The 13,719-nt window shown below is 40.8% G+C and overlaps 1 protein-coding gene across 2 annotated transcripts in view; it reads right to left on the bottom strand.

Annotated features, from left to right (window-relative positions):
- The window catches only part of dis3l (DIS3 like exosome 3'-5' exoribonuclease), a 40,330-nt gene that overhangs the window by 14,399 nt on the left and 12,212 nt on the right, over positions 1-13,719 (bottom strand). The window contains exons 1-3 of one of the 2 annotated variants that reach the window (XM_019350016.2): positions 8,779-9,249; positions 8,509-8,678; positions 7,166-7,327 (exon numbers count right to left, since the gene is read on the bottom strand). In XM_019350016.2, the coding sequence (XP_019205561.1) occupies positions 7,166-7,327; positions 8,509-8,678; positions 8,779-8,887 (441 nt within the window). In that variant the 5' untranslated portion in view covers positions 8,888-9,249. Of the gene's footprint in view, positions 1-7,165; positions 7,328-8,508; positions 8,679-8,778; positions 9,250-13,719 lie in introns of those variants that run through there. The other variant, XM_003452613.5, reaches the window with a different exon arrangement.

Below are 13,719 nucleotides of genomic sequence, written 5' to 3'. Positions count from 1 at the left end.
CACCACACCTGATAGCTCAGCATCTTTTGATATGGCAGAGTTTTATACCAGATGCCCTTCCGGGAACAACCCTGAAGGGATTTGTATCTCTGGCTGCAATCGAACCAGTGACATTTTACCTGCCAAGCCAGTGTGTAAACCACTGATGAAAAAAAGGAAAGAATTAACTATTCCACATATTTAATGATTCCTTAATATTTTGTTGATTTGAGCAATATTACCATCTTCAAAACCTTTGGTTACTATGGTAACCTAAGTTCTCTGATAACCAAGCAACCAAGCACTCTCTGATGTGACCAATCACAGACGCTCTACTGCCACCCTCTTTATAACATAAAAAGTTATGAATGATGTTACAGTCTATGATAGTGGACTCATCTGTGCTTGTCCTTTGTTACAGCCCATTGCAACCCTTACACTCCTTACAGTGGAAATGCAATTGTCTTCAGGTGTTGCCTAGGTTTAACTGCCAATTGTCTACACCTGGTGAGGTGTGGCTAAAGGCATTCCTGAAGTGGTCTAGTCCAATCACCTTCTCCAGGCCAGTCAGCATTCATGCTGTGTACTCTGTTATTCTTCCTTGCACACGCCTTTGTGGAACCCACCTCTTCCCCATCTCCACCTCTCATCACTCATGCTCCATTCAACCATTCCACCACCAGCTTCTAGGCTCTTGGGGCTCCTGCTCTAATCCTTTTCACAGATGGGGTTCTGTTCCGCCGAGATAGGCCATCTGAGTCTAACGGCAAATCACCTATTTAAATTCTGTTCATCAGTAAATCATTTTCATTCTTTCCAATAACCTCTCCTTATTAAAATATCTCTACTGTATTTGGTCATGAGCAATTGTTAAACTCTGGTGTTTGCTCCCATAATTCCCCTTTTATTTTGTCTCTCTGCTCTTTCCTCTTTCACCTGATCTCTGACTGCGATTGTTTGGAGGTGAAAACCAAACATCACCTGGTTTTCAGAAAACCAGAGTTACCCTGGTAACCAAACATTCTCTGTATCTCACTATGGGAGATATAATCTACTTCCAGGTTGTAAGTTCTTTTTCCTTAACAAGGTATGGAGCAGGGGAAGCCCACACTAAGGACTGAGTGGGCCAGTGAGGATGCAATAATATCAAAAATGTAAAACCTAACAAATGTAATAGATGGTCCTCTGGTAAACTGTGAAGGTCGCACTCTCAGTAGCCTTCAACACCCAGTGTGGCAGCCACACAGACAGATACACTCAACAAAACAGGAACGCACAGATGCTTCTAGTGCTGGGCGATATGGAAAAAATATTTATCACGATATGAATTATTTTATATCACGATAACGATATATATCACGATATACCACCTGACCTGTGGTCTGTAAACAGCGAGTGGAGAGGGTGCAGTCTTTGTTTTGAGTTACCGTAAAGCATGTCGCAAATCCGGGTGCACGTAAAGCAGCACAATGTCGCAAAACCACAAGACGCTGTTTCTTTGCAAAAAATATCATTTTTTTATACTTTATTTTCTCTTGCACAAAGTTAAGAGTATGTATAGTGAGAAGACAACACTAATATATTTGCCAAAGGCTATTTAACCCTTTAAGACCTACCATAGAACCAAGTCCGCCAGAGCTTATCTTTACATTTTACATGCTGTAGTGCCATTTGTGGGAGCATTTCAAGTTGCTATACATCAATACAACCGTTATAGCCCAAATTTTAATAATATGTATGCATTAAGTCCATAGTAACTACATAAATTGCAAAAAAGTGCAATAAACTACAAAAAAATTGAAAATCGTTTTTGTTTTGTTTTTTTTACATATATTTCTAGTTAGCGAAATTTAAGAGGCTGATCCCTCAGAACTGTAAATACAAGAAAGTTGCACAAAATAGTTTCCAACCACGAGAAATTTATTTTGAGTGTCTTCATAGTTTTATTTTTGAGATACACTAATTTTTATATACTACAGGAAAAATGAAAATAAATATTATAATGCAAATTTGCAAAAAAAACAGCATGTGCATCAAAATAAACTATTTCCAACAGTGTCATTTGACTTCTAAGCATCCCAGTCAAACATGACTTTTAAAAACTACATTTTCCGCGAAAATGACGTCACTTCCGGTTTCGGACAGGTAATGGCGGACATGCGATAGTTCGCGCTGACTTATATTCCAACGTAGGAAGTGTTATGAACAGCTGATCGGATCGGCAAAGCGTGTTTCTGGAATATTGTTTTTGTTGCTGCAAGTCTGGAATATTATGTTTTTGTTGCTGGAAGTGCTTTTTATGCAATTTTTGCAAAGCTATTTGTGGAAGGAAACCGTGACTTAGGACAAGCTAATGGAATAAGATGTAAGTACAACTCCTACGGTTTCATATGCAAAAAAAATTATAGCGCTACCTTACGTGGTTCCAGTTCTACAGGGATTTAAAAATAGTTAGGCAAAACGGAGTTTGCCTGCTCCGACTGGTTGTAAAGGGTTAATGATATATTTTATGTAATAATTGATAAAATTAGGGTTAGAAACGATAGAAACGATAGAAGACAAATGGCACGATAGACACTTTTCTATTGTCCACACGATATATATCGTCATATCGCCCAGCACTAGATGCTTCAATCTATGCGAAGGAGTACAAGACACAAATAGCTGACTGCTTTTACTGAACCCTCTCTAAACCCACGATGATCTCACAGGACAAAGTGAATCAAGTCCCTTCTGGCTCATTAGCAAATGGCGGGGGATGAAAAGCTAACAGCTCCTGTGTGGAGCCATTATAGGCAGACTACCTTAGACATGAAGGCAGGGTTAAGATGACACCTGACTGTCTATCTACACATTCTACCTGCAGTTTCCCCCCAACTGCAAAGTACATAACTCTAAGCAAGCAATAGGTAAGTTTTCAAATGCCTTAAAGTCAACATACTTTAAAGACTCTAAAGGTTTAAAAGACGGTGCCCAGAGTGCCTCTAAAGCTGTGGCTAAATGCCAGGCAGGAGCAACGTGGGGTGGCTGTAGAACAGGTCATCTACTGATCAGAAGGTTGGTGGTTCGATCCCTGGCTCCTTCAGTCTGCATGCCAAGTATCCTTGGACAAGATACTAACCCCAAATTGCTCTCCGATGCGTTCATCTAAGTATGAATGTGTATGAACAGTAGTTAGGAAGCACTAAGAAACTTAGAAGACAGTGACTGGGTGAATGTGGCATGTTGTATAGAGCGCGTTGAGTACTCCGGGAGAGTAGAAAAGCGCTATATATGGCTACATATTCAGCCATTTACCGTTTAAAAGTGGGCCCCAGTATATTTGCACCCTGCATAAACGGGATGTGGACCAATTTGTGCATTCCCAAAGTAAATGTGATGCGAAAGAGTAGCTAAATGCAGTTTAATAAATGGAAAATAATTCTCTCTTATTTAGCTAATCCTGAAGGAAACATAACACATATGGAACAGAGTATTGATAAGGAATCTCTCAAATACATTTTCCCTCATAAAATGAGCATGTAGAAAGTGATCTAGCATCCTGAATGTTCACAATGACTCTCAGAGAGAGACCTGCTTCATTTTAAATCAGCCACTCATGTGCCACGCCCAGAGTGCTGACCATTGGGATGTGGAAGAAAAAAAAATCACGCAAAGTCAATGTTCAAAGGCAATGGTCATGGCCGGTAGTGGAACAGAAAAGCTAGCTCTGCCATCAGTGACCTGATGGGCCAGTATGGGATCTATAAAAATGAGAGACAGCTACTGCTCCCTCACCCTACTCAGTATCACTGGTATGAGGTTGAGAAGGGGAAAATGCATACAGGTGCCCTTATCAAGCAGGTGGCCAATGTCCTGAAAGAGCTTAGCCAGGTAAGCTGACAGTAGGGTGACCACATTAAGGGTTATTGTGAACCTAGCTGTCAACTTGCAAACCTATTGGTTGTATAAGTCTGTGAAGGTTCTCAGTCATCCAGGTCATTGTAGTCTAAGGAGTTTGGAAAGAAAAGCGTCCAGACTTCTATAAGTTCCTTGAAGACGTTTCACCTCTCATCCAAGAAGCTTCTTCAGTTCTAAGAGTAACTGGTGGAAAGAAAGGCTCTTGGCTCTTTTAAAGGGACAGTACCTAACCACTGGTACAGATATGTTGATGACACATGGGTCAAAATCAAAACCCAGGAAGTAGAATCCTTCACTGTTTACATCAACGCTGTGGATAAAAACAAAGTTCACCAGGGAAGACACAAAGGATAACAGTTTGCCATTCCTGGACTTTGCCATGCGCATTAAAGAGAACGGAAACCTCAACATGAAGTTTACTGGAAGCCCACACACGGACCAGTACCTCCTCTTTAACTCCCACCACCCTCTGGAACACAAACTTCGAGTAATCAGGACCTTACAATTCTAGGCAGAAAATGTTCCCCCTAAGCCTGAAGGGAAAAAGAGGGAACACACGCATGTAAAGGAAGCTCTTAAAATGAGCGGTTATCCTAATTGGGCTTTCACCAAGTCAGCAAAGATGCACAGAAAAGAAGATCAGACACCAGCTAGGGGGGATAAGAGAGACAAACGCAACAATATTGTCGTCCCCCATGTAGCCAGTTTATCAGAAAAACTCTCCAAGCATGACATCCCAGTGTACTTTAGGCCCAGCAACACACCCAGGCAGAAACTGGTTCATCCCAAAGGCAAAACTCCTAAACACAAAGTTAACAATGTGGTGTATGCTGTACAGTGTAGCGAGGAATGCCTAGACCTCTTCATTGGAGAAACCAAACAGCCACTTCATAAACACATGGCACAACATAGAAGAGGCACCTCCACGGGACAAGACTCAGCTGTCAGAAGACAGATGGTTTGAAAGAGAAGTAAAAGAGGCCATTTATGTCCACTGTCGCAACCATCTTTGAACAGAGGCAGCGGCTTACGACACCAACCGTCTGCCATCTATAATCCAGTTTTGAGATCCCTTCCCAGACACCTTAACGCCCACTCACATCCTAGACCATCTGATCTCAGGAAATCACATGATCGGGTGGGTCTAGGATTCACAATGGGTTCAACTTGGCTGATTGTGACCCACACCCGTTTTCACACCTTGGCTCGTGTGATTAGGTAGAGGATCATTAGGAGGTCCATCCCTCTTGGGGGACACTCCCATAGGGCTTAAAATCTGGGACTCTACACCAGTTTCTCCTAGAACTGAAGAAGCTTCTCAGATGAGAGGTGAAACATCTTCAAGAAACTTAAAGTCCAGACGCTTTTTTTTTTCCAAGCTCGTTAGCCTTTTGGTACATGGAGCTGCTAGGGTTCTTTCACTGCTTGGTGATTTGGTAACAATGTTTTAACCTGCTTCAACTTTGCATTTTCAATTGGATATTTTGGATTAAGTGCCAGAAGAGACTGTTTTGGTGACTGACTTGGTGCTTTATAAACAGAACTGAATAGAACAGTAAATCCCTGTGTACCAATGGCTACTATTAATGAGAAGAGGACATCCTTGGTATAAATAAAATGAGAATTACAGGACAACAATCCCTGCAACCTTCTACCCCTAAGACCGTAATTTAGTGAGAATTCCTCATATAAATGGTCTTAGTACCTCACTCTCAAAACATGGCAAGCAACATGCTCCGCTCTGATGGAACCTAAACTCAACACGTGTGCAGACCAAAAAGACACTGAGGTTTCTGCTGATCTCCGAACAAAACAAAGGTATACCAGTGTAAAGTTCAGGAGTTGAATACATGTACTATAAGTGGAATGGTCTTTTATTTAAATAACAAAACACACTAAAATATTTCTTGCTTTGCTAAATCTACCTTAAGTTGACTCAGAATCATAAAAATGTAGAAAATTTCAAAAATTAACAAACGAACAGTTTTAGAAATCTTTAAAACTGCTACACTTTATTTTTTGCTTTCAACTGAAGAGAAAACACAGGATATTGTTTGCTATCTGGGTTTTTTTTTTTAGCTAGGACCATAAAACAATTAAACAATAAATACAAACCTGAATGAGGAAAAAGAAGATTATTAAACACTATAAAGTACCATTTTCAATACCACAGATGGGGGCGACAAGGTCCCATGTCTTATTAATTATTAACCTATTATCATAAAATGTTTGCTTCATGAGGTACTTGTAAACATGTTTGTTTCCTATCATTAGTTGGCAACAAACAAAATCCAGTCAGCCTCTGACCCTGAAGACCAAAAAGACATTATTTTTAGGCTATGTTTGGCAGTATATTGTTTTTTGTTATAGAATCCTTTATAGACATAAATAATCATGTTATCCTATAAAATCTAGTATGACCTTACAGACAGGAAGATCTGAAAATGTGGGAGCTGGGCAGCAAATGCTAACATTATCGTATTTATTATTAGCCATTACAGTAGTTAAGCAGCTAACATTTGTGTGCTCCAGTTAGGTTAACATTTATGATGACTGCTTAATATTTCAGTGTTGTTCAAACAGGAGCTTTACTGACCATTCAAAATTCCTCCTTAAGTGTTCAGAGTTATGGACAACAACAACTTCAGCTGCTAGTGAGGGTCAGGGCCCAGTTGCTTGCCTGTTAGAGTGTGTGTTGACTAAAGGAGCACTGTTGGTATCAATACTGTTGAAAATGACTATTCAATCCAACACTGTTTGGTGAAGATACTAATTTATTTTTAGTATTGCTTAGTCTATGAAATTTTTTCTGAAAGCCCTAGAATAAAATAAGACAATTGTCCAGCTGTTTTTAGACAATTCTGAAGCTTACTAATCCTTAACAATCAAAAAACTACATCCAAAGTACAACCAGTAGCTGGGAATTAGTAACAAAAACATCTTTTCTGAACTTACTTAACTTACAAGAATCCTGCAAGTTTTATCACACAGGATAAAGCAAATTACTCACCAAAGTATTTCCAAACTGTGTAGATGGGTATTTGCCACTGTTTGCGTCAATTATGGAAGTTTAATTTAACTGTTTAATTGCAATTTATAGACATAGTTTTTAAAGACATTTTCGTTTAAAAAAAATCATATTTTATCATAATATTTATATTCAAAATAATTGCTGATGGGTTCACAACAGCTAAATACAAAAGGTGAAACATACTATATAGGCTTGTGGAATTTGCCTTTTAGAGATGTAAAAACTTGAATTTATCTCTAACGTAAGTGCTCTCACCTGTGCGTCTGAGAAAGGAAGAATATGGATGCAGTTCTCTAGGAGGATGGTCTGGACCTCAGTCTCAAGCTCTCCAGCTCGACCCAAAACCCGTACACTATGGCCGTTGGGATAGAATGACGTGCTTTCCCATGAATCAATGCGCACCACAACTCTGTGGTCCTAGGTGAGGATGAGAAGACAGGGATAGAAATGAGACAGCACTTAATAAACACTGGTCACACTATGAGACAAAAGGATAATGCTATAGTAACACTAGAGACTGGAGCACAATCAAAACTGGTGTTACTATGTGCAATAAATTTGCAATATTGTCGGCTCTGAAATGCTTCTTTGGAAGATGGGGACTAATTCTGCAACTACTCTCAGTCAGTTACTTTTATTTAAAGGGACTGTAGTGCAAAACACCAATCGAAGGGTGCAGGGTTCATACGCATTTTTCAGGGTCAAATTTAAGCACTTTCAAGGTCCATTATCAAGCTTTTCCAGCACATTACCAAAACAAAGAATGCATGTTTCACTTTGCATCACCTCAGTAAGACCATGTAAAAATTAAAACAAATCATCTTTGGGTTGACTTAAATGTTCTTTGTTCCCCTTTTGTTAAAACAGAGAAACATGCACCACACAAAAATACTGAAAAAGGAAATGGTTGTCTTATATGCATATAGTGTACAAACTCAGAAAACACATTTCTCTTAAAAATGAAGATGTGCAAATGTGAACAAATCAACTTGTTAGAGATACTCATCTCCACTTGGAAAAAAACAACCACACAAAACAAGAAATCTGCACAAATGAATAAGTCTGCTCATCAGATATTGATGCTTCTTTCCTATGTGACACAAAAATAGGAGACAGATGTTTGTTTTTTAACTACTTAAGCACCCACACCACCAAAAATGGGGGCAAAAGGGAGGAGATCACGTTTAATCGGTTATAACACGAGGTCAGAAATGTAAGTGCCGACCTGAGTAGTGTCCACAGAAACCTCTGAATCTCACCTGTAAACCGTTTCTACAAACACCAAACAGTTAAAAGAGCAGTTACATCACCATGAATCTGTGGACAGGTAATGATGATTTTTTCAAGGCAATCACCTTGAAAGCGTTCATCCAGAGGCTGACAGTGTTGTATTCTCAACCTTTGATCGACCAGTTGGTTTCCGTAACTACTTGTAATTGATCGCTGAATGCAAAAATATTCACTGCAATCACTGGGAAAGCACTGTTTTTTTTTTTCTTTGTTACAAGGCAGGTGCCGTCCTATTTTTACTCATGTGACTAAGCCATAATGTACATCATGAAAATAAAATCAACCTATAGATGTAAGTCAAGTCAGACCTGCAGAGCTTCAGCCTGTTGAGTACTGATGCGGATTTTAGGAATACGCTGGTCCCAAGGTATGGTCAGTATCCGCTGGGAATTCCTGCTCTGGGACTGAATCCCATCCCTAGTGGGGAAAGTTACCACGTAGTCTCTCCAGTTCCTCTGCAGGATCCCTACAATACGACCTGTGGGGTTAAATATCAGACATCAGTACAGAGAGACATTATTTATAGACTATCCTTAACATAATCTGCAGTTAAAATTATAATAAAACACTTTAGCCACCTCTCCTAGTTTGTCCAGGGTAACACCAAGGTATTTCCAGGTCAGCTGAGAAATATAATCTCTCCAGCATATCCTGGGTCTGCCCCAGGGCATCCTTCGAGTGGAACATCTCACCCAGGAGGCATCCTTGCCAGATGCCCAAACCACCTCAACTGGCTCTTTTTGATGTGGAGGACAGAAAGCCCACTTTCGCCCCTTGTATCTCCAATCTTGTTCTTTCGGCCACTAACCAGAGCTCATGACCATAGGTGAAGGTAAGGATGTAGATGGATTGGCAAATCGAGAGCTTTGCTTTTATGTTCAGCTCTCTTTTCAAAACGATAAACCAGTACAGCATCCACATCACTGCAGCGTTTAAGTATCTGGTGAACAACCAGCAACTTGTCCGTGCTCTGGAGTGGGCACTCCACCCTTTTCCAGCTGAGGACCATGACCTCAGACTTGGAGGTGCTGATTTTCATTCCCACTGCTTCATACTCTGCTGTAAAACCACTCCAGTGCAAGGTGGAGGCCACCACCTGGTGAAGCCAAGAGAACCACATCATCTGTGAAAAGCAGAGACAAGATTCTGAGAGTGGAAGCCTTCCGCCATCTTGCTATGCCTAGAAATTCTGTCCATAAAAGTTATAAACAGAATTAGTGACAAAGGTCAGCCCTGGCAGGGTCCAACACCCACTGTGAATGAGTCCAACTTATTGCCGGCAATGTAGACCAAGCTCTTGCAACGAATGACCAAATGGCTCATAGCAACGAGCCAGACACTCCATACTCACACACTGCATACACCTCCCAAGACTGTACATTGTAGCAATCAAAGCAAAGGGTGGCTATTTTGAAGAATCTTAAATATTCTAAGTTATTTGACACTTTTTTGTTTACTACATAATTGTGAACACATATGTGTTCATTCATAGTTTTGATGCCTTCATTAAGAATCTACAATGTAGAAGTGCCAAGCCATGACAGAAAAACCACTAAAAAAGGTGTGTCCACACTTTTGACTGGTAGGGGCTTCAGGTGTGCTTAGTAAATACCTCAGGCATCAGAAACCGAAGAAAGAGGAGCAAGAAGAGGAACCATCATGGAAGGACAGGCTCCTGCACGGTACCACCAACAGATAAAAGAACTAGCTCGCATCCAGAAATCCTACCAGTGGCTGGACTGGACTGAAATAGAGCACAGAGGCACTAATCATGGCAGCACAGGAACAAGCCATAAGTACAAGATCCATAGAGGCTGGGGTCTATCACACCAGTCAAGACTAGCAGCCAGCAGACATACATGGAACGCCATCACCAAGTGGCCGGCATAGTATAAAGGAATATCTGTGCCAAGTATGGCCTGGAAGTCCTGAGGTCAAAACGGGAGACGCCCCTTAGTGTGGTGGAGAATGACCGAGCTAAGATGCTTCGGGACTTCCAGATACAGACGGACAAAATGGTGGTGGCTAACCGGACACAGTAGTGGTGAACAAGCAGAGGAAGACGGCCGTAGTGACAGATTTAGCAATCATCAGGAACATCAGGACAAGGGAACATGAGAAGCTAGAGAAGTACCAAGGGCTCAGAGAAGAGCTTGAGAAGATGTGGAGGTGAAGGTAACAGTGGTCCCAGTGGTGATCGGAGTACTCGGTGCAGTGACTCCCAAGCTAGGTGAGTGGCTCCAGCAGATCCCAGGAACAACATCTGAGATCTCTGTTCAGAAAAGCGCAGTCCTAGGAACAGCAGAGATGCTGCGCAGGACTTTTAAGCTCTCAGCCCTCTGGTAGAAGACCTGAGCTTGAAGGATAGACCGCCCGTAGGGGTGAGCGGGGAATTTTTTTTCTCCTTAGGACCTCGTGTGTAAAAATAATAACAATAAAAAGGGTTAATAATGGTTAATTGCCTTCAGTTAGAGAAAAAAATCTTTGTGTGTGTGTTGCATATTTTTTATGTAAATTATTTATATTTGGTAAACTTTTTTTTTATCAAAATAAACAACAAGATGTCACAAAACACAGTGTATTCCCATTAGGCAAATTTATTAAAAGTGTGACAACCATAAAATAGTATTTTGCACCTGAACTATCCCTCCCTGTTCTAGGTCTGCCACAGCTGATAAGATTATTGAATATTTGTGCGAGTGCACGTATATATTTCCAGCAGTGTTCCTTGCCTTTTAACTACTGGGCCATGAGTTGTGTGGTTAATTAATTAGTGTTTCTCTTTCTTTTTCTCTTTTGTTTTTTGCTTAAAGTGATTTGCGAGATTAAACTGGCAAACTTATGGGGACCCGTCTGTCTCTGCTCTGTTGTGTTTGGTAAAGGTAACTGTATATTAGAGGAAGCTCTCTATGCCTTCCCTGTCATTTGTGTCTCCTAGACTTAAAACTTTCTTTTGTATTGGACAAAAGAAAAGGTGTCAGACCTAAAAAAAAAAACATTCTACAGAAGATGAACAATATCTGAAAGCCATGTCATTAAAAAGCAGGAAAAAAAATCCAGCAAAGATGTGACACAGAACCTGAGAGACGCATTTGGCCCTTGAGTTGTTCGACGAAACTTCATTATTATTTGCCTCTCTGGAAATGTGGCTGTCAAGAAGCTATTCCCTGACGAATGGAACCATGGAGAATAGGTTCAATTATGCCAAATTACACCAGAACTGTAATAAAAATCAGTAGCAACAATCTAGACTTTAAAAAAAGTTTAATTGTGAATGCCTGCTCTACAGGGAGTGCAGAATTATTAGGCAAGTTGTATTTTTGAGGAATAATTTTATTATTGAACAACAACCATGTTCTCAATGAACCCAAAAAACTCATTAATATCAAAGCTGAATGTTTTTGGAAGTAGTTTTTAGTTTGTTTTTAGTTTTAGCTATTTTAGGGGGATATCTGTGTGTGCAGGTGACTATTACTGTGCAGAATTATTAGGCAACTTAACAAAAAACAAATATATACCCATTTCAATTATTTATTTTTACCAGTGAAACCAATATAACATCTCCACATTCACAAATATACATTTCTGACATTCAAAAACAAAACAAAAACAAATCAGCGACCAATATAGCCACCTTTCTTTGCAAGGACACTCAAAAGCCTGCCATCCATGGATTCTGTCAGTGTTTTGATCTGTTCACCATCAACATTGCGTGCAGCAGCAACCACAGCCTCCCAGACACTGTTCAGAGAGGTGTACTGTTTTCCCTCCTTGTAAATCTCACATTTGATGATGGACCACAGGTTCTCAATGGGGTTCAGATCAGGTGAACAAGGAGGCCATGTCATTAGTTTTTCTTCTTTTATACCCTTTCTTGCCAGCCACGCTGTGGAGTACTTGGACGCGTGTGATGGAGCATTGTCCTGCATGAAAATCATGTTTTTCTTGAAGGATGCAGACTTCTTCCTGTACCACTGCTTGAAGAAGGTGTCTTCCAGAAACTGGCAGTAGGACTGGGAGTTGAGCTTGACTCCATCCTCAACCCGAAAAGGCCCCACAAGCTCATCTTTGATGATACCAGCCCAAACCAGTACTCCACCTCCACCTTGCTGGCGTCTGAGTGGGACTGGAGCTCTCTGCCCTTTACCAATCCAGCCACGGGCCCATCCATCTGGCCCATCAAGACTCACTCTCATTTCATCAGTCCATAAAACCTTAGAAAAATCAGTCTTGAGATATTTCTTGGCCCAGTCTTGACGTTTCAGCTTGTGTGTCTTGTTCAGTGGTGGTCGTCTTTCAGCCTTTCTTACCTTGGCCATGTCTCTGAGTATTGCACACCTTGTGCTTTTGGGCACTCCAGTGATGTTGCAGCTCTGAAATATGGCCAAACTGGTGGCAAGTGGCATCTTGGCAGCTGCACGCTTGACTTTTCTCAGTTCATGGGCAGTTATTTTGCGCCTTGGTTTTTCCACACGCTTCTTGCGACCCTGTTGACTATTTTGAATGAAACGCTTGATTGTTCGATGATCACGCTTCAGAAGCTTTGCAATTTTAAGACTGCTGCATCCCTCTGCAAGATATCTCACTATTTTTGACTTTTCTGAGCCTGTCAAGTCCTTCTTTTGACCCATTTTGCCAAAGGAAAGGAAGTTGCCTAATAATTATGCACACCTGATATAGGGTGTTGATGTCATTAGACCACACCCCTTCTCATTACAGAGATGCACATCACCTAATATGCTTAATTGGTAGTAGGCTTTCGAGCCTATACAGCTTGGAGTAAGACAACATGCATGAAGAGGATGATGTGGACAAAATACTCATTTGCCTAATAATTCTGCACTCCCTGTATAACTATAAACTATGTCCAGAAAATAGCTTCCAAAATGCACATCTTTTTTCACCCAAATATGTTCTTATAATGTTGCTTCATGCAGGTGATATAAACAAGAATGGTAAATGGTAAATTACACCCATTCACACAAGCACTTCCTTCTATGCTTTTAAAGGCTTACTAACTAACATTCACACTCATTCATACTCCAATGGATGCATCCGAGAGCAACTTTGGGTTAGTATCTTTCCCAAAGATACTTGGCATGCAGACTCGGGGAGCCACGGACCGAACCATTAACCTTCTGATCAGTAGATGACCTCCTCTACTTCCCCTAAGGGGTGGGTAGTGCTCAGTTGGCTGTCCTAGCTCTCCCAAAGTAAAAGTTGAATTGCAGTTAATTTAATGATAATCTTAAAGGCTGGCAATACGAGAAAATAAATATTCAAGCAAAGGTATAATGAACCATGAATGCTTATCAAACCAGGAATAGGGTGGTACTGAAACTGAACCAATCCAGGTGCCATTGGCCAGGAAGCAGGGCACCATGTATGCACAGAAAGAACATGGACACAACAACAAGGCTTCAGCCATCAGGATGTTCCATCCAGAACACTGTTATTTTAGGGTCACACTGCTAACCACTGCACCCCCTGAACAGACCTTCACTATGACCTTCAATATG

The sequence above is a fragment of the Oreochromis niloticus genome, linkage group LG1, assembly GCF_001858045.2.
Source record: "Oreochromis niloticus isolate F11D_XX linkage group LG1, O_niloticus_UMD_NMBU, whole genome shotgun sequence".
NCBI classification, from domain to species: Eukaryota; Metazoa; Chordata; class Actinopteri; order Cichliformes; family Cichlidae; genus Oreochromis; species Oreochromis niloticus.
The sequence above is the reverse complement of the archived record's forward strand: the minus strand, read 5'-3'. Positions and strand labels throughout refer to the sequence as shown.